Source organism: Polyodon spathula, unplaced genomic scaffold, assembly GCF_017654505.1.
Source record: "Polyodon spathula isolate WHYD16114869_AA unplaced genomic scaffold, ASM1765450v1 scaffolds_753, whole genome shotgun sequence".
NCBI lineage: Eukaryota > Metazoa > Chordata > Actinopteri > Acipenseriformes > Polyodontidae > Polyodon > Polyodon spathula.
Window position 1 is genome coordinate 2191 of NW_024472241.1, and position 22810 is coordinate 25000.

The 22810-nt window shown below is 40.6% G+C and overlaps 2 protein-coding genes across 2 annotated transcripts; one reads left to right on the forward strand and one right to left on the reverse strand.

Annotated features, from left to right (window-relative positions):
- Positions 1-462: 462 nt before the first annotated feature.
- Positions 463-21293, reverse strand: tyw1 (tRNA-yW synthesizing protein 1 homolog (S. cerevisiae); the record flags this gene model as incomplete). The annotated part of the gene is made up of 11 exons (XM_041241046.1): positions 21092-21293; positions 20676-20818; positions 20087-20227; positions 19308-19409; positions 18083-18277; positions 17250-17531; positions 16104-16220; positions 7961-8072; positions 2538-2590; positions 1593-1711; positions 463-572 (listed from the first exon to the last, which is right to left on the reverse strand). Coding segments are annotated over exons 1-11 (1441 nt in total), but the record flags the coding sequence as incomplete, so codon positions are not given.
- Positions 21294-21530: 237 nt separating this feature from the next.
- On the forward strand, positions 21531-22803 carry LOC121308577 (ribosome maturation protein SBDS-like; the record flags this gene model as incomplete). The annotated part of the gene is made up of 3 exons (XM_041241045.1): positions 21531-21788; positions 22247-22376; positions 22555-22803. Coding segments are annotated over exons 1-3 (507 nt in total), but the record flags the coding sequence as incomplete, so codon positions are not given.
- Between the last annotated feature and the right edge of the window lie 7 nt (positions 22804-22810).

The window sequence follows — 22810 nt, forward strand, 5'->3', positions numbered from 1 at the left end:
AGAATTAACTATCTTTTGCATCTTAGTTTATTGATGCAACAGGTCTTGCCAGAGGTAAACAAATTTACTGATTCTTCTACGCTCTATTAATTAAAACCAAGGTGGAGCTCTGTGATTTTGATTTGCTCTCCTAGGATTTCAGTTCAGAAACAGAGTCTCTCATCTGGTTTCTACAGATTTTTTTTTTTTTAAACCCAAATGCATGGATTGGATTGAAAGCATTCCAAAATGACATGGTAGCTTTGGACAACTGGACCACATACACAGCCCGTATCAACACACTACCATCCCACGACTTACACATCCAATACTGAAAGTAGTGAATTAGTGAAAGGCTCTTATACGGTACAGCATCACTCACAGTTAAATTGTATTTTGTATAATTTGCTGTCGATAGTCGTTAACAAAGTGGATTTGTGAAGTAACGAAGCAGCACCAGGCCGTCGCACAGGGTCTGGTTACCTCTGAACTGCTTGATCATGTTCTGGTGGTTCTCAATGGCCTCCTGCAGGATCTTCTCAGGCTGGTCCATCTTCCAGCGCCACTCTGTGCCCACTGGATTAGTGTGATGTCTAACAAAACAGAATACACAGTGTTAGCTTGTCTATCCAGAACTTCAACAAATGCATACAGCAATTACAAAAAATGAGCGTTTGAAAGAATCTATTGTAAGAAAAAGGTTAGGGTTAGCTTGCCATCCACATGAAGTTATTATTTATTTTTAAACGTCACCCCAACTAAAACATGTTTTTTCACGTACACTGAAGTCACGCTCAAACAAAAGAATAGCTTTTTGTTCTCAGCAAACGGATATTAATTATAGGATATATGTTATTCTATATGGCATTCCCACTCTGTACAATAATTGTGGATTGCATTGAAATGATTATATATACATACACAACTGAAGATATAGATTGTGAGCCAACGTGCAAGAAACTGAGCCAATGTCTGAAAACGTCAACCTGGATGCTTAGAATGCGTTTGTATGAAGCAGGGCTAACCTATTCCGAGCAGTAAAACTCAAAACACAAAACTTATAGCAAACAGACAAGGCATGTAAACACACGTGTCACCAAAAGCAATGCTTCCTTGTCTGAAAGTTTTAGAGGAGAAGTAGCCAGTAAACATTCAAATCAATCAAAAAATGATTAAAATGTATAGAACAAGCTTTCACCACAGTTGCGGTAAGTGGTTGTCTATTTATGGACGCTTTTAGTCGGAGCTGATGAAGAAATGCTGAAAGACATCACCTGGCCAAGGTTTTTCAGATCATCTCCGACATTTGTCAGCGTGAAGACTGATCATCCAGTGAGCTTTCCCTCCCACTCACTGGGGCACCCTGCCCTTGCAATGCCCCCTGCCTTTCAGTGCAAGACCAGACAGCGGGGCAATTAATCAGAACATATTGTCAAGATTTCTTGGTGTATTAACAGGACAAGCCGGCACTGCTTATATAGGGAGCAGTGAGTTTACAGCATCGGGCAAGTGTTTCTGAGGGTTCTCAAAATCTCCTGCATCACACAATTCAATAACAAAAATGTTAACTATATAAAAACACATGTTAAAAAGGCAACATGAGCAGCATGTACCTCCAGCAGAACACGCATTTGTTGGCACAGGCGAGGCTAGGAGTAGTTTCCATGCAGCGGTGAGACTCAATCCCATAAAAAGTGTGCTTGTAGCAGCCACCCCTACCTCTCAGCATAGACTAAAGAGGGAGGAAAAACAAAAATGTTGTTATGAGGAAGTTCTGTAGCACGGAGAAACAAAAACGCCGTCATACTTTCTACTCCACTACCGGCTGCCCCCACCACATCAGAGGTTTCCATTTCTAGACCCAAGTGAGAAAGATTTCTATCGGCTGCTAAAATACATTTTTTACACAAAAAGGTTAAATCGGCGAGCTCTGGTAGACAAAGAAATATAGTTCTTTTACTAGAATGGTTCTCTTAAACTCCCCCTAAGCTGCACTTCTCGCTAGCATCCTATAATGTTCTTCCCTCCCTGGAGACCACGTTGGTTGGTAATGGTTTTGATGCAAGGGCACATTTCTTTAGCACCTGATAAACCAGCCATTTGCTGGAGCCCAATTACAAACTCCACCGAGAAGTTAGAGTGTTTATCTGAGGTCCAATTCACATGACAGAGTGCGTGTGGCTTTCAATTAGGTAAAATGTGCGTGCAAATACACAGCTATACAGATGTACAGCCACATTAAGGGTCAAGCACCATTTTCAAGTAACTAGCTGCCACATGTATCAATATTCTGAGCCATTAACAGAAATAACAAAGCAGGGATGAGCTTGATTAGCCACAGTGTATAGGAAACAAGCTCAGGAGTGTCTTTAAAACCAGGAATGGATCAAACTGCTTTGCAATGGGAGTCTTATTTCCATCTCTGCAATGGGTTACATGACAGAAATCCGCTCTTTTTCCTATCTACAAGCACACCTTTACCCGTGTTTCACAAAATGACAGTTCAAAATGTCTAAATCATTTTGTGCTTGTTTGTGAAAGACAAAAGGGTCGGTTACCTTGGTCCACCGACAGAGCTTCACACCAGAGTGACTTCCAATCAGCCTATAACCTGTGGAAAAGAAAATGTACAATGAACTTAACAAGCAGCAATGACCGCTCCATCACTGTGCCAATATATTATCATGGCATTTTTAACTGCCTTCCTTTGAATGAAATTCACCAGAGGCCTTGGGTTTATAAAAGTGATAAACACTGTACAACTGTAATGGGAGGCCAATGTGACAACAGTACACATCCCTTGGCATAGAGGCATAAAAAAGTCTAAATGAATCCAGAAGTTCACTCATACAGCACTCATTTTTGACAGCGCCTCTAAATCTAGCTCTGGCTTGGTATTAGTTTGGAGATGTCAGCTGGCATAGGGACCCAGTGGGAGAGACTGTGGGAGTCAACATTGTGCTTACTTGACACGCCCACTATCTTTTTCAGGTACTGCAAATATCACAAACTGCATGAGAAATCAACTAAATAGCGGGGCTTCCAAGTAGCGCATTCGGTAAAGGCACTCCGCCTGGATGCAGGATGCGCCTGACAGTTCAAATGCCACTGCCGACTGTTGGCGGGAGTTCCCACGGGGGTGGCGCACAATTGGCCAAGCGCTGCCCGGGCGGGGAGGATTTAGATCGGCTGGGGTGTCCTTGGCACACCAGTGACCACTGTAGGTGGCTGGGCGCCTGCAGGACTGCCTGTGTGCAATTTTCCCAGCTTTATATACTTGTTTTGGGCAAGGCTCAATACCATGCCATCGATGTAAATCAGGATATATAGATGTGCATTAATAAAGCTTACTTAAATCCATCTGCCTGAAAAGGTAAGACTTAAGACTGTAAGACTGCTGTGTGGGCTGGTGTAAATAAAAAGATTTTGAAACAAAAAAACAGCAGACGCAAACTGTCGTCTTTGCATTGTTATATTTCAGCTTTATCAAATGGCTTTTGTTCTTCGATCAAAAAGCATAAAGCAGAGGAATTCTTTACCAAGTCCTTCATCATCTGAACCATTCCGAGAGCGTGCACTTGGGTGAATTTAATCTCAGATCTAACAGTATGCGTTGTCTAACTCTTCATAAAAGGTTGTCTCGTCCGTCTACAAAAGCACAGGGAAAGCACAGAAGAATGGCTGTCCTTTTGGAAAGAATGGCAGTCTCTATGGAACGAGAATGCAAACACAGTAGAACCATTTACTCATGGGGGGAGGGAGAGGAAGGGGTCTTTTAAATAAATCAATATGGATTTTTGATGTTTTTGCTCATCCAAAAAAAGATACACATGTCTGTTTACAGTGTTTATGATGAGTTTGACTCCTATACAGTGTAGATTCAAGGATGTGATGCGACAAGCAAATGTATCGTACGACACAACGCACCAAGACAAAAAAATAAAACATGTTCAACAGTACTTGATCATTATTTCTGTCAATCCCATTGTTAGATGAGCTGTCGACAGCCAGATCAATACTGAATCATGCAATCTGTGAAGGGAGAAATAGCAGTACATACTGGACCCTCTCTTACTGTAGCCTTACCAAAGGCGAACAGTGCATAAATCAGCAGGCTATATCATTTTAATTAGATGAACCAAGAGAAAGTAATTAGCATTGATCCTTCCTTCAATCATCGGCCAGCACAGACAGTAATCTGATAGCTGTTCTATACAGATCAGCCTGTCCAGTAGGCAGGTACATCTGACTATCAGAAACCCATTGGTGCTGCTCCTGATACTGAGGCAACCAAGAATACAAGGTGACCAATCGAAACAGATTAGAATTCTGACAGAGCAGAGGAGGCAATTATAAGGAAAGCATGCTGGAAAGATGACAAGCAAATACAACCTGCAGACAGCTGCTGCTGTTTCAAGCTTTTTAATAATCCAGCTTTATAAATGCATAAATCATAGTACTGTGTATAAAAACATTCACATACTTGTTTTCTAACTGTATTTCTAGCATTTTGTGAAGAGGCTACACATTTTTGCTTGTTGCTTTTCAGCAATAGTGTTCTCGGTAAATTGGTATGCAGAGGTAATCGGCAACCAAAGGCATGCAACGAACAAAGTAAGTCAGCTCTACCCAGTGAGTACTGACACCTGATGAGGCCTAAGGCAATTCTTTTGAGCAACTATGATTGACCAAAGAACTTGAGATTTTATTACGAGAATGCCAAACAAAAAACCAGTTCTTTTTTCCCTGCTACATCCTCGCTCATCTGCTGTACATTATTGTCGTGAAATGGTTTTAGAAGAACACACATTCAGGAGCGCAAGCCACGAACGAACCCTCTGCCTACGCACTCAGCTGCTGACACGTACTTCATCACGTCGTGCTAGACAAGCCTAAAACTGAACCCATAATCACTTCACAGCTAACGGAACAATGCAGCCACACAGAATGGTTGTCCTCAGCCTGTCTGCTTTACAATGCATCACCCCGGCGTGTTGAAATCATTTGCTATTTGCAGCCCTTGAGACACAAAAGCAATGCAAAATAAAGTCTCGGCTAGGCTTCTCGTTAGAAATAATTCTTCCTGTGTTAATGTGCAAGTTAAAAGCACTCCTTTTCCTTGAGTCCAGCGTGGGTTAAGGCATTGTTTTATTAGAGGTTTGGAATGTATTTCCTCTTTCATTATATAACTTTTCCAGTTAGAAAAAAGCCTCTGATAAATGACACTAGTAAGGCAATTTCCTTGAAAGATGGATTTTAATGATACACACATATATCATCAACATCACCTTCAGCCTTTTTCAATCCACGCTGCTCCGGCACGTTTCCTAATTTCATTAAAGCATGACTCTGAAAGGTAGACAGCCCTTATGCCTCAAGAGGAAAGTCTTCAACCAGCGCGCATTTGCCAGTGCTAACTTACGGATGTGAAACCTGGACCCTCAATGCAAAAAATTACAAAACGACTCAACGGAGTATGGAAAGACGCATGCTGGGAATAACAAGAAGACAGGAAAAGGAAGGAATGGATAAGAGCGCAAACAAAAGTAGGCAATTATAAAAGTGAAAAAACTGAAATGGCAGTGGGCCGGACATGTACTAAGAAGAACAGACCATCACTGGACCAAGGAGATACTAGACTGGATCCCAAGAGATATAAAGCAAGAAATATGATGGAATACTGGAAGAACAAAAAGGGGTCAATGGTTATACATCCAGCCAAACACACACACAAAACACAACCATCACTGACCTGCTTTCATACAAGAAATGCATTAGGTTGTATTTGAAAGGTAAATGCGGTGAGGAAGAGGAGGAGGAGGGTATCACAAAAACCAAACAATCCCAAATCACACATAAGAAAGCAACAATGACTATCAGTCCGTGGGCTGGGTGGCAGCTACACTCATTGACAAATGTTCAACCACGCTAACTTATTGCTGAAACGAACGCCAGCCAAGGCACCTAAATGAGAAAGTGGCAGAAGATGAACCCAAGTGTGCTGCCACACTAAGCCCCGAGGAATGAGGCTTCCTCCCAAGGAAAATAAATTATACAAAATAAAAAAGAAAACCCAGCTTGGGCTTTTTATCTTCCTTCTTTATCATCAGCTATGCCTGCAAAGTTTCCTGCTAAACGTTAATATAAAATCATTAACTTGGAACGCAACACTGTGTGCAGAGTAAAATATTCAGTAATCACTGCTAGGCAAATAGCTTCAAAAAAGTATGTTTGAATGTGCAGGTAAATTACACAGGTGCAGTGCTTCAGCTCTTAAAACAACCAGAGCTGCAGTATCTGTCCAGAAAGGTAATTCTCAATATTGATCTTGAAGGTTGAGTGCACGGATTGAAGGCAGTGCCTCTGACCTTGCAGCCCCTTCAAGGTCAACACCTAGACTAAGATGGACGGCACACTGACAAGCTTAGTTATAGGATATGAATTCAATGTGGCATGAGCAGAATCTAAGCAAGCTTGCAACCAGACTGCAGAGGTTCCTAGCTAGGAATGCAAATCGCTGTCTGTTATTTGCACTGAGCCGTTGGAGATCCGTCCTTGAAAAGGAAAACAAATCTTGATTTGCATATTTCAGAAGGTTGTTATTTCACCAAAGCCAGTTTAAAAAGGCAAATGCTGAAACAGCCATAAAATAATTAAAAGCAAGAAACCAAAATTTAACTGCAACTTAAAATACTAGTCGTACACTGGTACAATTGCATAATATATAAGGGCCCCTTTCTTTTTAAATTGTAGTTTAAAAAGAATGACAATGTTGTTACATTAGATTGGAATGCTTGCCACTTCACTGTAGCTTATCATGGCAGATCCCAAAGTATTTACTTGCTTATAATTTACACAAAATTCAAAGTGGAGCAGGCAAGATGGCAATAGATACTACAACTGATTAGAAGCAGTGCATACATCCTCTCCTGCAGGATGAACACAGGTATTCAAACTAAATGAATTGATTATTGCAATTTAAGCTTTTAAAAAAAATCTATGAAATTAAGATCTCTTAGATTACTGCCTTTATAAAAGCATGCTCTACACTGCATGGGTTAGAAATATATTAACACGCTACGTGATCTAACTTACTTTCCAACTGCAGCTGATTCACTTCACTCTATCCTGATAAATGGGGTGCATCTTACCAAAGACGCTTGTCTGATACACTGCAGGTGCTCCTTAATTGAGCATCATGAATGGGAAAACGCAGAGAGAGATAAAACATACTTTGAGATAACTCAAGCCAAACAGCTTATGCGAAAAGGTTGGCTTGACTTTAGATAGATCATAAAGGTTGTCTGTGGGTAGTTTAAGGAACCATGCTAACTTTACAGGCACTCGGGCACAGTATTTCCTTCATTGTCAGGAGAATGCTTCATTGTCAGGAGAATGCTTCATTGTCATGGGCTAAATGGCTTCAGATGTCACCTTCAACAAGTGATATTTCAAAGTTGTTACAAAAACAGCTGCCTTGTGGCTCATGTTTGCACAAACACTAGTGAAATGAATCACACTCTATCCCCAAAACAAAATGTGACGATCAAGAACTTTTAAACTGATAAACAATTTTAGAAAAATTGAATAACTGAGGTGTTTTGTGAATAAGCCCCATTTTGATTTAGAATGAGGACAGGAAGGGTGGATTTTTAAATTCTGGTGAATTTAGACAATGCACTGGAAACTGAAAGAGGGCAAGCCGATCTAGACAAAGGGGAATAAAGAAATACTGGAAAAACTAGAGCAAAAACAGAACAGCTGTAAACATGACAAACAGCAAAGGGCACTGATACAAAAAAAAAAAATAAAAAGCCATGGCAGTGTGATCTCAGATCTGCTTGCTCTTTCATCCTCCAGAGGCACGGGCTCTGTTCAATGAAGGGAATGAGGACTGCACTGAGATTCAGCAGAACACACACCAAAAAGGTCAGTCATTACCAGGCATCCAGCAGGGCTTCATTAGTGCAGCAAGCTGTACCTTGCTTTGTGAGGGCGTCCCGAAGAGCCGGTGTGATCATTTCCCGTGCCTCTGCGTCCTCGCTTTTCACGGGACCCTGCTTCGACAGCTTGACCTCGGTCTCGTTTTTTTTCTGTAAAAAGAATACAATAAAATAAAAGAAATACCATTTTAAAAAATGACAGTGCAAGTAGCTTCAATTAACATTTGATGTGTATTTTGCTCCCTTACATTTTTATGATGTATGCAATCTTTCCGAGTGGTTCTCATTTCTCATTAAGATGCTTTGACACGGTAGCTGCTCTTCCATTCCAGTTGCCTGCAGTAGACATGTGTAATGAAGGCTGGATCAGCCAGCACCATCTAGCAGTTTATTGCCACCAGAAAATCAAAAGGACAATTAATCCACAATGGTAGATTGCTAGATGGCGTTGGATGTTGCTTCTATAAAAAGACACTGATCTAGTTTAAATATTTCGATGGCTACTAGAACTGTAGAGCGCCTGAACTCAGCTGAAAGCACCTTAACACAGTGCTTGAGTAACTGCAACAAGAACCACTCAGACTGCAAAGCATCAGAAAAAAGTAATAATAAATACACGAGAAACAGGGTTTTAGTAAATGATGAGCATCATAACAGCAAAGCAACAGCACCTGGAGAATGTAACCAATAAAGAAACAGCATGCAACCCAATAAGCTTGACACCTGCACAGCACACTGTCTAGTGCGAGTTGAGCTGGGTGCTCTACTTCATAAACAGACTTCAAATTCCTGACTTACGCTGGAACGCTTGTTTGCAATAAAGCTCTGTGCTCTGTGCAGAAGCCTACCAGACCCAGCTGTCATTTTTTATACAACTCCCCACATATTGGATGAGACAGGGAGTGCATTGCAGAAGATGCATGCTCTGAGGTTTGCAGAGCCCACATGTGCTTCATTAGAGGAGCTGCAGTTACTCTGGTAACACTATAAAATGCTACAGGAGTAACACATCTTCTGCACTTCCTCCAAGATCTGAACCCATTCATTGAATTCAGCCCTGTTACTTCATGAGGATTTAATTACCTCTATTCTTTCTGTGTTTCTTCGTAACTAATGATGTTGATCGCATGTATAAGGCATGCATTACTCACCCACCAGGGGACTGTGTGTACTTTTAATTCATGCATGAATGCACGTTACAAAGGAATACGGAATGAATGCAGGTAATTAAATCCACATGAATTAACAGGGCTGAATTAAATTAGGGCTGAAGGAAATGCATATGATAGTCAGGTGTTACTCCTGTGGTATTCAACTTGAATTTATTATCAATTTGCAGCTACTATTTTACAGTGTTAGCGTCATTCCTTGTACCAAGACCCATTGGGTTTGCGCCCTGAAGCAAAGACTAATAAGCCCTGCCTGGTAAATGGCAGCAATGTTTTCTGGCAAGAAATTTAAACAGGTCCAAAATCCCACAGAGCAATAGAAGGTTGTAATTAGTGTTTACTACCTTTTTGGATTCATTGCATTAACCTACTTCTTAAGAGACATTCAAAACCGGATGGTTACTTTTCCAAATCTAAAAATGATTTGTTTTTATCTTGCTGTTCCCAATACAAGAATAAGGTGTTTGAGAACTGGGTTGAAAAAAAAAAAAATGCAATAAAACACGTACTGATATTTCTATTAATAACACTGTATATCGCAATCAGAAACCAATTTCCAAACCGAATATCAGACAGGTAATAAAAAAAGAAAAACAGAAGAGCTGTAGTCTAAAAAGGGACAGCATGTGCTTCTGGGTAGCCAGCCAGTGAGGTGTGAGCGAGAGGGCGTCAGGGAGGTTAATTGATCAATGATTGTTTAATTGAGGCTCGCAAACTAAATGCCATTGCGATAAATAAATCAAGCTACTATATTAGAAACGTTAAATATTGTGCTGGTGTTATAGCTCTACAACTAGTATCACCGAGCGCAGCTGCAGTATCACAGACCCTAGGACGAAGAAGCTGCCTTCTGGAAGTCCCATGTAACATCTTCCTACACCACTGACTTGACGCTTCTGACTGTTTTACAGAAGCGTGGTTTCCTTCATGCCCGTCTTCTCAGTGAACCTGAAGCTCTGACACTGCTCTCGTGTGCGCAGTAAAAGAAGTGAAAGTATGATTGATAAACCCCTGCCAGAGAAAGGGTATGGCATTTATGAAGAAGTACGAGCAGTGGCTTGTGGTCATTCCAGCACCAACTCTGCACCAAAGCACACCTCAGATTACACACACACACACACACACAAAAAAAACTTTATTTATTTGAATTCAAGCTACAGTCTATACACTGTATTGTGGCATCAGGCTGAATTTTCCTTTTCATAGCTCATCTTTTTCCTGTGCGTCCAATGATATCCCTCTGTGGCCATTCCCCTTGTAGTTAATGGCTCAGCTCTTCCAAAGAGGTTCCTTGTATTCAATAGTTTTGGTCAGTGCCAGTGCAGCACCTCTATCTGATGCACATTCTAGAGCTGTACCACACTGACAGGAAGGTAACTATTCTCAGCTGCTTTTATCCGAGGGTTTAGATGTTTCTTTCAAGCAATTGTCAAGAAGATGTTCATTGGTGCGTAATGGATGCCACCAGCACATCAAATGTGTTGGTTCTTTGAATACTATATGAGATGCAAGCTTAGTCTATACAGTTTTGACTTCTGGAGGCCTTTTGTAATGAGTTTCATCTGGCTTTTCTGCAAGCTGAACTTTTAACAGTAGATCTCTTTCCACTGGCAAGGTGAACCATGGGCTTGCAGACAGCTCAGATACTGTCCGCTAGCCAAAAATCACTATGTACCGTGACTGACTGAACAAAGCAGCATTTACAAACCAATTAAGAAACCAGAAGAGAAAGCTGTCTTAATTATAGCCTCACCAAATGTGTCAACTATTTTGTTTTAAAGGGACCTTCCTAACAGCAAGAACGAACAGTTGAATAGCAAAGCTGCCAAATAGCAAACTGAAAGCTTGCCAGAATAAATAAACACAAGTTTTCGTTGTGGCTTTTGTAAAACCATTACTGTATTCTGCTAATGGATATTTATTACACAACAGCATAAACTGATTAAATGCTGGTTGCTGAGAGATTTATAGCAAAAGGTAGCTAAAGATAATTGACTGCATGCATTACATTTTGGTGTATGATTCAGTTTCTGGGGTTTTCCGTTTGCAATACATTTTTTCTGTGGATTGGAAATGAATAGTTTGTGTGTAAGCAGGATTTCTGCACTTATACCAAAAATCACTCGATATTCAGTAAATAGATAGCAGTGCTTTTGCAATGCTTGTGGCGTTTGTTTTGCATTTCAGAATTCTCCTCTATCAATCAGCTGCCCAAAGCACTCCCAACGGCAGCAATCTTAATATCATATCTCTCTCTCTCTCTCTCATTGTGTGCATCTTTAAATATATAAAAACACATTCAAAACAGACCCAGCTGGCTGGCTTCCTACGAATGGTGATTCAAGTTTTATCACTGTCTCCCAGATGTAGCCCCTCTTTCCTGGATCTTTCTACCTGTAATTAACGATTGGTACTTTGAAATGAGCAATAGGTTTGCTTTTATCAGATTCAAATGTTTTCCCCACACCCTGTGACAGCACTCTGTGCCAGGGAGATAGGAGCCCGGGAGGCAGAAAAGTAATTGGGCAATAAGAAAATGTAATCTGAACCATTGGCCCTGTCAGTATAGGAGATTGTAAAATACTGCATGCATTTCTAGCTCAGAATACATAGAAATGCGTCATTCTAGAATATTTTAATCAACACAAGGAAACCTTAGAAGATAACGAGATAGCCTTTTAACACGTGCTTGCTTAATTTTCAGGAATTTTAAATCAGTGTTTCCCGGGACACAACCTGATCACATCTTTAGCATTTTTAATCTTTCCCTCTACTGACTACGCTACAGAACCTGCAAAACACCAACTGACGGTGTTACAGTAATCAATTCAATTCAGATCGTATGTCAGCAGTTGTCAGATAAGTCCCTGCATATGCATCAATGAAAGACTAATTGCTTTCCACCCTGGAGTCCTAGATTGGCCTCTGTTTCTTCACTAGCTCATAACCTTGGACATCATGCCAACCTTGAAGAACTCATTAACTGTTATCACACTAAAACACCAGCCGTGGGAAATTAGCTTGCTCGCTCTTCAGTTTCTGAGACCCTTACCTGCAGTTCTCTTCTCTCATTACATTTACATTCAATTTCTGGGTCCTGCCGAGATGGAAATACAGGACTCCTATTGCAGAGCAGTTTCACGCATTCCAGGTTTTACTTCAAGCTTGATTAGCCACAGTGTATAGGTAACAAGCTCAGGTGTGTTATTTTTTCCATGCATGCATTTGATCAATGTAGAATTGGCATGTGGTTCAACTGCAGTGCAAATGTGTTGGTAATGTTAAACCGGCTTTCTGAAGTTGCTAAGGTAACTTAGGTTTACAATGATGAGAGAGATAAAGTTTGTGCAGAAATGTATGGGAAAGAAATATGGCAAACAATCAACCTTGTAAAACAGAGTAGTGGTTGGTTGCAGTTAGTTAGATAACAAAAACAAAACTGTAGACATATGTTCTGAGTCTACTATAGTATAAATACCAGGCATAGAGGCACACACAGGCAGCGCTAATCTCCAGGATCACCAAGGACCATCAATGATGGTTATATTTACCAAACGTTGCTTCCTCTTCTGCCCCCTTGTGACAGTACTGAAAAATGCTCATCTCCTATAATAATGCTAGGTCTTAAAATTAAATACCAGCTGTATATGACCAGTATGGTTCCTATGCAGTATCTCACCCAGAACTTAATTCAAATAAGGTAAGTAAAGTAAGTTGGCTAAGGTATTTTTAGTTTTTCCCTGCAGTATCACTTTGTATACACCAAAGAGTATGGCACAAGTAGGGGGCTAGTTTGCTTTTTTTAATTACTACTTAGCAAAGTATTTTAAGCTTTAGTAAAGGTGGTGCCCCATACGGCTGTGTCCTCATAACCCTAAAACAATCTTGTACTCAAGTTGAACAAACCTGCTATCAATGAAGGGTTTCATTTGTCAAGCAGATGCGTGCTTTTGAGCAAACATCTCATTGAAATCAAGCCCAAAGTTAATAAATGAATTCAACAGGACACTGCATACAAGGCTAACCTCTCCCCTCAAACCAATTCTATCAAATTCATTCGTGTTGTAGATTTAAAACACTCCAAAATCAGCTTGTGTAATTCTCCCTTCAAAGGATCACTGTTTCTTACCTTGTGAAATTGATACTAGCCCTGCTTTTAGTGTGCGGAGAGACTTTTAGTTCTTAAGGAACACAGGGAGCAGTAAGGTTATAGGAAGCAACATTTCACCTATAGTGTTGTCTTTTAAATATCTGCACAAAACTAATTGGAATAAAAAATACAAGCAAAAAAGTCTCGCCAGAATTAAAGGGGAAGGGCAGTGGTACCATTGCTATTGCTAACGAGAGGTAAGCAAACTTCAAAAACCTTGTTTAGCACGCCTTTAAAAGCATGTAGCCATCGTCATTAAAGACTTGGCAAGCCACTGAATCAACTTGAGAGCCGCAAAGCGATCCCCAGGGACTATACTGAATATGTCCTTAACGCTATGCAGCTGCAGAGCACCTTTCTGTTACAGCAGCTTTTCAAAAAGCACAGTTTCTGTTTGTACTTGTTTTCTGACAGCCTAATTCTATCCATTTCTCAGCGTACTTCCCAGATGGGAATATTGATTCAACAGCTGTTTTTGGCAGCTATGAGCATCAGATTATAGGAAAATGTAAAGAGAGTATCACAGACTATGAGCAAGATGAAAGGGGAGCCGATCACCATCAGCTTGTCATCATTTTCCCGTTTCGAATTTGAACTGAAAGCGAGAGCACAGTTCGATGGTAGATAAATCACGCTTTCACAAAGCATCCTTATAAGTGAAATGAGCATCGCTATGGTACTTTTTCATTTACGTATAAAAAGCTTTTCCATTACAGCTAGAGTGGAAGAATTACTTCTGAGAAACGTATGGAAATGAACAAGGTATATAGTGTCATTGCTAGGCACAGGTATAGTGCATCGGATATACTGTACCATGCATGGAAATCACTCACCGATTCATTTTACAGGAGCTCTTACTGTTAGCAATTACCTGCAGAGGGAAATTCTCATACAAATTCTCATTTGTTTTCTAAACCACAACAAATTGTTTAATTACTGGAATTAATTTGCCTTGCCAATGGGGCTCCCAGTCTTCACAGCAGGATAATAATGTACCTCTCTGTTTACAGTTACTGCTGAATTTATTAGAACCAGAATAAGAGGGGGTGGAGACCTCCCTAGAAACAGTTTGACACTGCATCTAAATGCACGATTACATTCTCCCTCGATGCTGTCTTTGTATTTGGGCATGCACCAATAATCGTGTAAGAGTAGCAGACTGAATACAAATAGTTTTATGCTTAATGAAGTCGTAAGGCTCATTTATTTGCCCAGCACCGTGCTTTATGCTCTTTGATTTTGGCCTCCGAGAATCTCATAAATTTGGAAGTCAAATTGATTTACCTGGCACTGCCTTCGTACCGTAACCGAGAGCAGGAAGGTCTTGCAAAGACACAGACTAGCCACCTGATAATTAGCTATCTGTGACAAACTTCCCAATAATGGAAATAACATGCCGCACCGCCGCTCACGATTCAGTAAAGGGTGAAGACAGCTTGCCGCTCCATTGGCCATCATGCCTTCTAAACGTGCAGCCACTCTCTCTATGTCAGGGTGCGTTTATGAATCTCAACTCCAATGCGCAGAGGGAGTTACTAAAAATACACAGATCAAAGCAACATTTCACAGGTGTTCTTGTCAAAGTTAGATTCCTCCAAACCAAGCCAGCACTGAAAATTAATTAAGATGATAGGACTAGTGGAGTCCACTGCATATCATTTCAATACGTAGCAGATTCATTAGCATCCCAGCAGAATAAGTCTATGGGCCCTCTGACGCTTTTTATAATAATGCCACACTTCCCAGGTAGGTAGTCACTGCAATATGCATGGAGAATGTCAGGGAGCAGCACTTCAGAGTGCAGTAAAAGAGGAAAGTAGGACAAACCACTTAACTCAAACTGGAGTACTGACAGGTGCGCTTCAGGGATTGCAATTGGTTACATACACACTGGAATAGCTCTACTTTCCATTCATTACTTCCTTTACAAATATATCTGAGCAAAACAACACTGCCCCCGTACGAAAATCTAATAAATTCCAATCAATTATGCTGAATTGGATAATTATACAACATTAAGGGTGGCTTTTTGCTCATTAAACGTGTTGCATTCAGCCCATTCTATACCATGTTGACTATACAGTAGAACCTGTCATATCCGACTGAACTGGTCCCAGGGGTCCATCGGCTATGTAAATATATCGGATCTCAGAGGGAATATTACATTGGAGTTGCTTTATTAATGCTGGGGAATTATAAAATGTACAATGTCAGGCACATCTGTGTGTCTAAAACACCAACAAAGGATACTGCATGTATACTACAGAAAGAAAACCAGCGAAACTTATTGAGAAATAATAATCAGAGACAGAAACAACAATAAGAAAGCGCACACACAAACTGGCTTGGGAGGTCTCGTTTCAGCTTTCAACGATACAGTAAGTCTGTTCATCCCTTGCTTTCTTGTTATTCTTTATTATTATTATCTAACATGGTTGATCTGGGCAGTTACAGGAAGGTGACAGCATGTAAAAAGTGAAACTGAATTGCCAAATGCAACATATTAAATGTTTTTATTTTTTTCCTGCAACTGAATCTATTCTGTCCTGCTAAGAGCCGAGTTGACCTTTTAGATCCATATTAAAATGTGCACTGACAAGTTTACATCAGTACTGTTCAGATGGGAACAGCATGTGCAAATGCATGCCAGAGGTCCATTGGTTAACAGAGAGGATCTGATATTACAGGCTCTACTGCACTTACTAAAGACTCAGCTGCCTTTGCAGTCTTTTCAAACCTTAAACTGGACACTTCACCTCTAAATCAAAAATATTATAGAGCTCCATCAGCCATGTATGTCTCATTAGCCATCCATTGGAGAGTGCAGTTCTACAGGACCCACCCCACCAGCACAGCAATTACCTTGATTTTCTTCATATGGTTCATGACATTTCCCAGATCTTCAACATCAATCACAGATCCCCGAGAGGCTTCTTCCTCGTGACTGGAGTCTTCCTCGCTGCTGGTCTCAAAAATCTCCTGCAGACAAATCACAATGCAATCACGCTGCCTCTACTGTCACAGCGCAAGTCATGCAGCATATTTACCGATACACGCCGATACAAAATTGTGCTGTATGTTTAAATATGAGGAGCCTTCCTGGCAAGTTCCATGTTTCTCACTAAAATAGGCTTGTTGTCTCTCTTTGATTTTAACACAAAAGCCTCAATGCTCTAAACAGTAGCAGTATTTAGATCTGCCGCAATCCGGATCAATTGATTAGACGCCACAACATTTCCTGCCAAGCCTTTCACTGTACTGCAAGATATCTGTGCAGGTAATGCTGTGCAAACAGGCACTGTATTCCATTGGCAGCCCCCACAGTACAAGTCCACAAAAACACACATGCTCATAATACCACAGTCTGAAAATGCAAGCTGCCCATTACCAAGCAGAATGAAAAGGATAACCGGGACATAACGCTGGCTGATAAACACAAAATCTGTTTGAAACGAGGTTTGTGCTAGAATGATAAATAAAAGCAGCAGGAGACTGGAGTATGAATTAAATGCCAGTATTGATTCTGCGTGGGCTGATTCTTCTCGGAATCACACCAACCAGAGTGAGTACAGTCTGTGCTGGAATTTGAATACATAACAGTTATTCTTTAAATTCAGCAAGAAATATCAGACCATTTTAACTCCTGAGTTAAGAATGTGTTTATGAATGAAATAAAGTTGGATTATATCCTTTTCACTGTATAAGTCATTTACATTTTATCCACAGCTTGATTACTACCACGAACACCCAGAACTTCAAAAACGGTCAATCGGAACTCAAAAGGTCAAACTTCTAAGCACAATGAATAAAACAATGACTGTATCAAAACATACCGAGTAGAAAGATACAGTTTGGCTTTCTATCACAAACCTACCACATAAGCCAGCACAACGAACAATCCCAGGTCTCTGTTGCTCAGGTGGGCTGTTGACAGTTTCTAACCCACAGCTTTCATGAGCGCTACATTTAAAAAATAGAAGCAGCTGTGATCTCATCAGTCAGCCTCACCTCTGAACTGTGCTCCTCCTGCGCCCCGGCGTTCTGCTCCTTCTCCTCTCTGTGCTGGTGTTTCTTATTCTTGCACTTTCCCTTCTTACAGTCCCCACTGCAAGCTTGCTTCTCTCCCTTCACAAGAGCCTGCAGGCGGCTCAGGAACATGGATTTCCACGCCCTGAAGTCTCCCTCCACGCTGCCGCTCTTGCTCTTCACCACATTGCAGTCTCCCTGCCCACGGGTCATGATCCGGCTGCCACTCAGCATCCACAGCCACTTGTCCACATTCTTACCCACCTTCCAAACATCAATCAGAAACATTGTTAGCCTTGCAAACCCTGACAAGCTCCCCAGTAAAAGGGTGGCTGAACTGGCGAATCGTTGCTGTCACTCATCCAGCATGGCAAGAGTAAAGACTAACACGGGTGCTGGAAGAGGAGGAATTCAGCATTTGCTGTTTGGATAAGACTAATTGGGTGTTGCGTATATCTCAATGAGGTTGTCATTGGCGGGGGAAAAAAAAAATCAATCATGCAGTACTTGTTAATTAAACTCACTAATTAGAAATGCTAATTTTACAGGGCGCACTATGATTCTTTCTAACAAGTACGCCAGTATCCCAATTTAGAAACACCAGGATCATTAAAAATTGCAATAACCTACATCCACAGAATCCGAATGTACATATGTAAGAGTGACAGATGGATTGCCGGTCATATCGACGTCAAATATCATTGTAACGTTATATTATTGTACATTTTTACCTACTTAAGAAGTTCAGAGGGCCAGCAAGCCCACGGGTGTTTGCAATAGTGAAATACGGGGCTACGCAATACGGCAGTACTTACAGTGTTGTAGTGGCCGACGTAAACAGAGTTTCCCAATCCAAACACTGCGTATCTCACACCTTTTAGGTATGATTTGCCATATCGGAAATCATTCGATGCTTCCTGCAGCCACTTACAGAACCACTCTGCATTCTCTGTGGGCTGTCCGTCTGTGTAAGTAGCCAGGATGAACACACAAACAGCTTTGCTTGTAGTCTAGAGGGGGGGAAAAAAACAATACTTTTTAAACAATTAAGCCTAGTGGAAAAGCCCTAGTTAAGAGTGCAGAGGTACAAGTTGTAGACCCAGCTTTGCAAACACAATAGGAATGGTTAATGACTGTTAGTCAATGACGAGAAAAAGGGTGGGCAGTCTGGATCATTAGTGTGATAAATTAAATATAGTCACTGAAGTGCAAAGAAACAGCATAACTAAAAATAGCGATAATGACAATGATGTGTGCAAAATAAACGCACAGCTCCAGCACCTTGCAAATTAATTACGGAGCCCCACAGCGGAACACTGTCAGCCTGCACACAGCCCTATTATTTCTGAAATAATTACAGCGCTCAACACATTAGATGTCATTTGTGAAGCTCACTGGGATTGATCCGAAAGCCGGCGCAGATCGATGAAGTTCACGTCCCTCAACTTGAATCTGGATCAGTCAGGAACCTCAGATCCATGCTGCTTAGCAAATCGTAAGTCCATAACATTCAGTGCAACAAATCTTGCTAAATTGTTAGTTTACCCCTCTGCGCACTCTCAGCATGCTTCCCTAGGATTGGATATTGATGAAAAGTAATCAATTTGTCACACTTCACAGACCCAAGCAGTATGCTACATACATATGATGTGTGTGTGTGTGTGTGTGTGTGTGTGTGTGTGTATATATATATATATATATATATATATATATATATATATATATATATATATATAATTTCAACAGAACGTTCACCCCAAGAGGTTCTGAGATGCCCTGTTTAACAGAGTTGCAAACTCCTATTGCAAAGCAGTATCAACCATTCCAGATTTTACGATGAGCTGGATTAGCCACAGTGTATAGGTAACAAGCGCACAGGTGTGCCTGACTAAACTCACAGTAAAACCAACACCATGTACAGTGCTGCTTGCTATTGCCAGCAAAACAAAGTGAATCTTTAACAGCAAAGGAATTGCCAGCAATCAATATCAATGCCAGCAGCATTCAAAGTACAAGCCTAAAGAAATGAAAAGCACCCACCTCATCTGGCAGACTGTCATCCGGATCATAACCCTTCAGGTCATGGACTTCAGCAGGCAGGCCCAGAGTCTCCACGTCCTTGGCAAGATCTTGTGCAAACCCCTGGTGCACATGTAAAGTATACTGTTATAGTCAGCAGATTCTGAGCTTCAGCAGTCTCACTGACTCTTTAAACCACTGCAGTCCCAAACAATGAACTGCTTTTCAAGAACCTTCCAGGTGAAATGTTTTCATCACAAACTCTAGCAGCTGTAAATAGCTTTGAGAAAATAATACTCCTATTGCACAGCAGTTTCATCCACTCCAGGTTTTAAGACATGCTTTAGCCACAGCTTATAGGTAACAAGCTCAGGTGAAGCTTATTAAACTCACAGTAAAACCAGGAATGGATCAAACTGTATGCAGTGGGAGTTATTGTCATCTGTGGAGCCTTAAGGGCTGGACTGTATTGCTTCTAGGCAAGATTAATAATCTTCTGCAGTACGACCTTTAAACCACAATAACACCTATGTAAATGCACTACAGTTCTTGCTATAAAGTTCTAGTAATAACTAAAAATTGTACGATGAATCAGTAGGTTACTTTAAAAGATAAAATGTATTTCTGAAGTACGGTTTTGTAGATTAATTGTGATTGCAAACATAATGCCAACCTTTAAGGATGATGTTTTATTGGTTCGATGTAAGAGATTAACCTGACAGTCTCACCGGACTGCTGCTTCACACAGAATTCTGGCTCCTGGGCTTATGGTATTACTGTAGTAATAAAATGCCTTGTACCTTCGCTGTTCCAGTTTGAGACCCAAAGAATATCTTCACCCCTGAAACATGAATCTCCTGCTCTTTCTGGACCGAATGGACATTTTCCTTCATGTGACTGCTGGATGAAGTTCCAGAGCCCATTGTACTGATCTCTGTCTTCTGATGAACACAAAGAACAGAAACATGCAGTCATCATTGTCACTGTTGAACAGTGGAACAGTTAGATGTACTTCAAATGGTTTTATACAGTAAGTAGAGCACAATAAAACAGCTCTCCAGCCCTTTTCTGAAAGAGCCACATCAAGGGCCAGGGAGGACTTAAACAGCCTCGCCTTAGATAGGATTGTACAATGTTGACAATGAGTAAAATTTGTGTTGAACGTAGATGGTCTTTGATGGATTGATATATATATATATATATATATATATATTATATATATATATATATATATATATATATATATAGAGCTTCTAAATGAATTGTGTCATGGCTCAATTGCCCTCAGTGGGACGAGGTTGCAATAAAGTATGCTTAAGACATTCCAATCACTTTGTTAATCTTAGTGAATTGATTACGACATCTGCACACATATTTGTAACTGCTTACCTTAGTCAGACTCATCCGAAGAAGCATCCAAATAGCAACGCACACACCTCCCACAGAGTAAATGCAGACTCTGTTTTGCCATAGCGATATGAAACACGTGTAATAAGGAGAACTCCAAAAATCTTCTTCTGCTGCTGCTGCATCTGCAACGCAAATAGCAACGTGTTGTGCCTTCTGATGTGCAAACACTGAACAATGCAGAGAATGAAACATACTGTACAAAACAACCCTATAATACATCACTGCAGCTTTGCACACAGACTGATGCACTTATATGAAGGGTGTGCATTGAGCAACCAGCATGCAGTGCCACGGTGAACCGTTTTCGATTGTTAGTTGTTATAAATAACATATATTTGCAATGTCTACAAAGCCAGCAGTGTTTTGAGGTTCAGTTTGACCGGGCCAATACGTACCCCCTCCCTGCACTGCAAACACCTGTAATGCTAGTTGCAACAGGATCAAAGCCGCCCAATACAACATGATTGTGTGATGCAGTACTGTCAATTGTTATGTATTTTTCCAATAGTTGCCAGCCCTTGCAAACAGTACAACAGTGATTAAAATTTTAAAGAATAATAATAATAATTCCAGCGAGCATTAATAGCAGGCGGCCATATTGCTATAAACTGCATTGTGGGTGGAAAAACTTTATTTAAACACAAGGAGGAAGGGGGCTTTATAAAAATGTGGTGCGGTGTTTCATACGGCTGTTTTCGTATAATTACTTAACATTTTTTCTCCTGTTTTGTCCTAGCCAAAGACAGCGTGCTTTCCTTTTAGCAGCGAAGAAATAACTGTTTTTAATAAAAATGTTAAACTGGGAACTGTTATTTCCCCACGCTTGTTTACTCCGGAATCGTTTTGCAGCGAGACTAAGCAAAGCAACGCCGTGCAAGATCTCTGTGACACGCAGGGGTGAAATAGTCGTGAGCGGAACAACGCAGTTGCTAATAAAACATTTCTTCCCTCAGCCAACTGAAACATGTCGATTTTCACACCAACTAACCAGATTCGGCTCACAAATGTGGCTGTCGTGAGAATGAAAAAAGGAGGAAAGAGATTCGAGATCGCGTGCTATAAAAATAAAGTGATGAACTGGAGGGCTGGGGTGTAAGTTTTTAAATGTGTTATCATTCAGATGTAATATTTAGACCCGTGCATTCCAATATAAACAGGAGACATGTGTTTTGGTGGGTCACCACTTATAATTAACGCTGGCTGTTTAACAGATGTTATATGTTAAAGATATTGTCCATTTAAGATTTTAACCTGCCTTACAGTACAGAACAGTACCGTTTCAGTGGCAAAGCAAAATAATTTTATAAGGTCACTATTGTGTTGTTACGTTGGTACTAAAGACAAGCCCAATGTCTTTAACTTGCGATACGTCATCATTAGAGGGCAATTGGCTAGTGACGACGTTACTATTCCAATACACGTCATCGTTAGGGGGGCAATTGGCTAGTGACGACGTTACTATTCCAATACACGTCATCGTTAGGGGGGCAATTGGCTAGTGACGACGTTACTATTCCAATAGTACTATGGTATATTATTATTATTTTCAGTGAGAAGGACCTCGATGAAGTCCTGCAAACCCATTCAGTTTTTGTAAATGTCTCAAAAGGACAAGTGGCAAAAAAGGAAGACTTTGTCAAAGCATTTGGTACAGATGACCAGACAGAAATATGTAAGCAAGTGAGTAAGGTCTACTAATCCTTTGAGATCACTAATGTGTACATTTATTTTTTGGGAAGTAGTAGTTTTGCCTAGCATATTTTATATATATATATATATATATATATATTAAATATATATATATATATATATATATATATATATCTATTAAAATGTTCGTATTGTTTATCTTTTAAAGATCCTGGCAAAAGGTGAACTTCAAGTTTCAGACAAGGAACGGCACACACAGCTGGAGCAGATGTTCAGAGATATTGCGACCATAGTGGCAGAAAAATGTGTGAACCCAGAGACCAGGAGACCCTACACAGTCAATCTGATTGAGCGAGCAATGAAGGACATCCACTACTCTGTCAAAGCCAACCAGAGCACCAAGCAGCAGGTGAGGCGAGGGGTTTCACTGAGAAAATCCATGGCAGACCCTCATGTAGCCACAA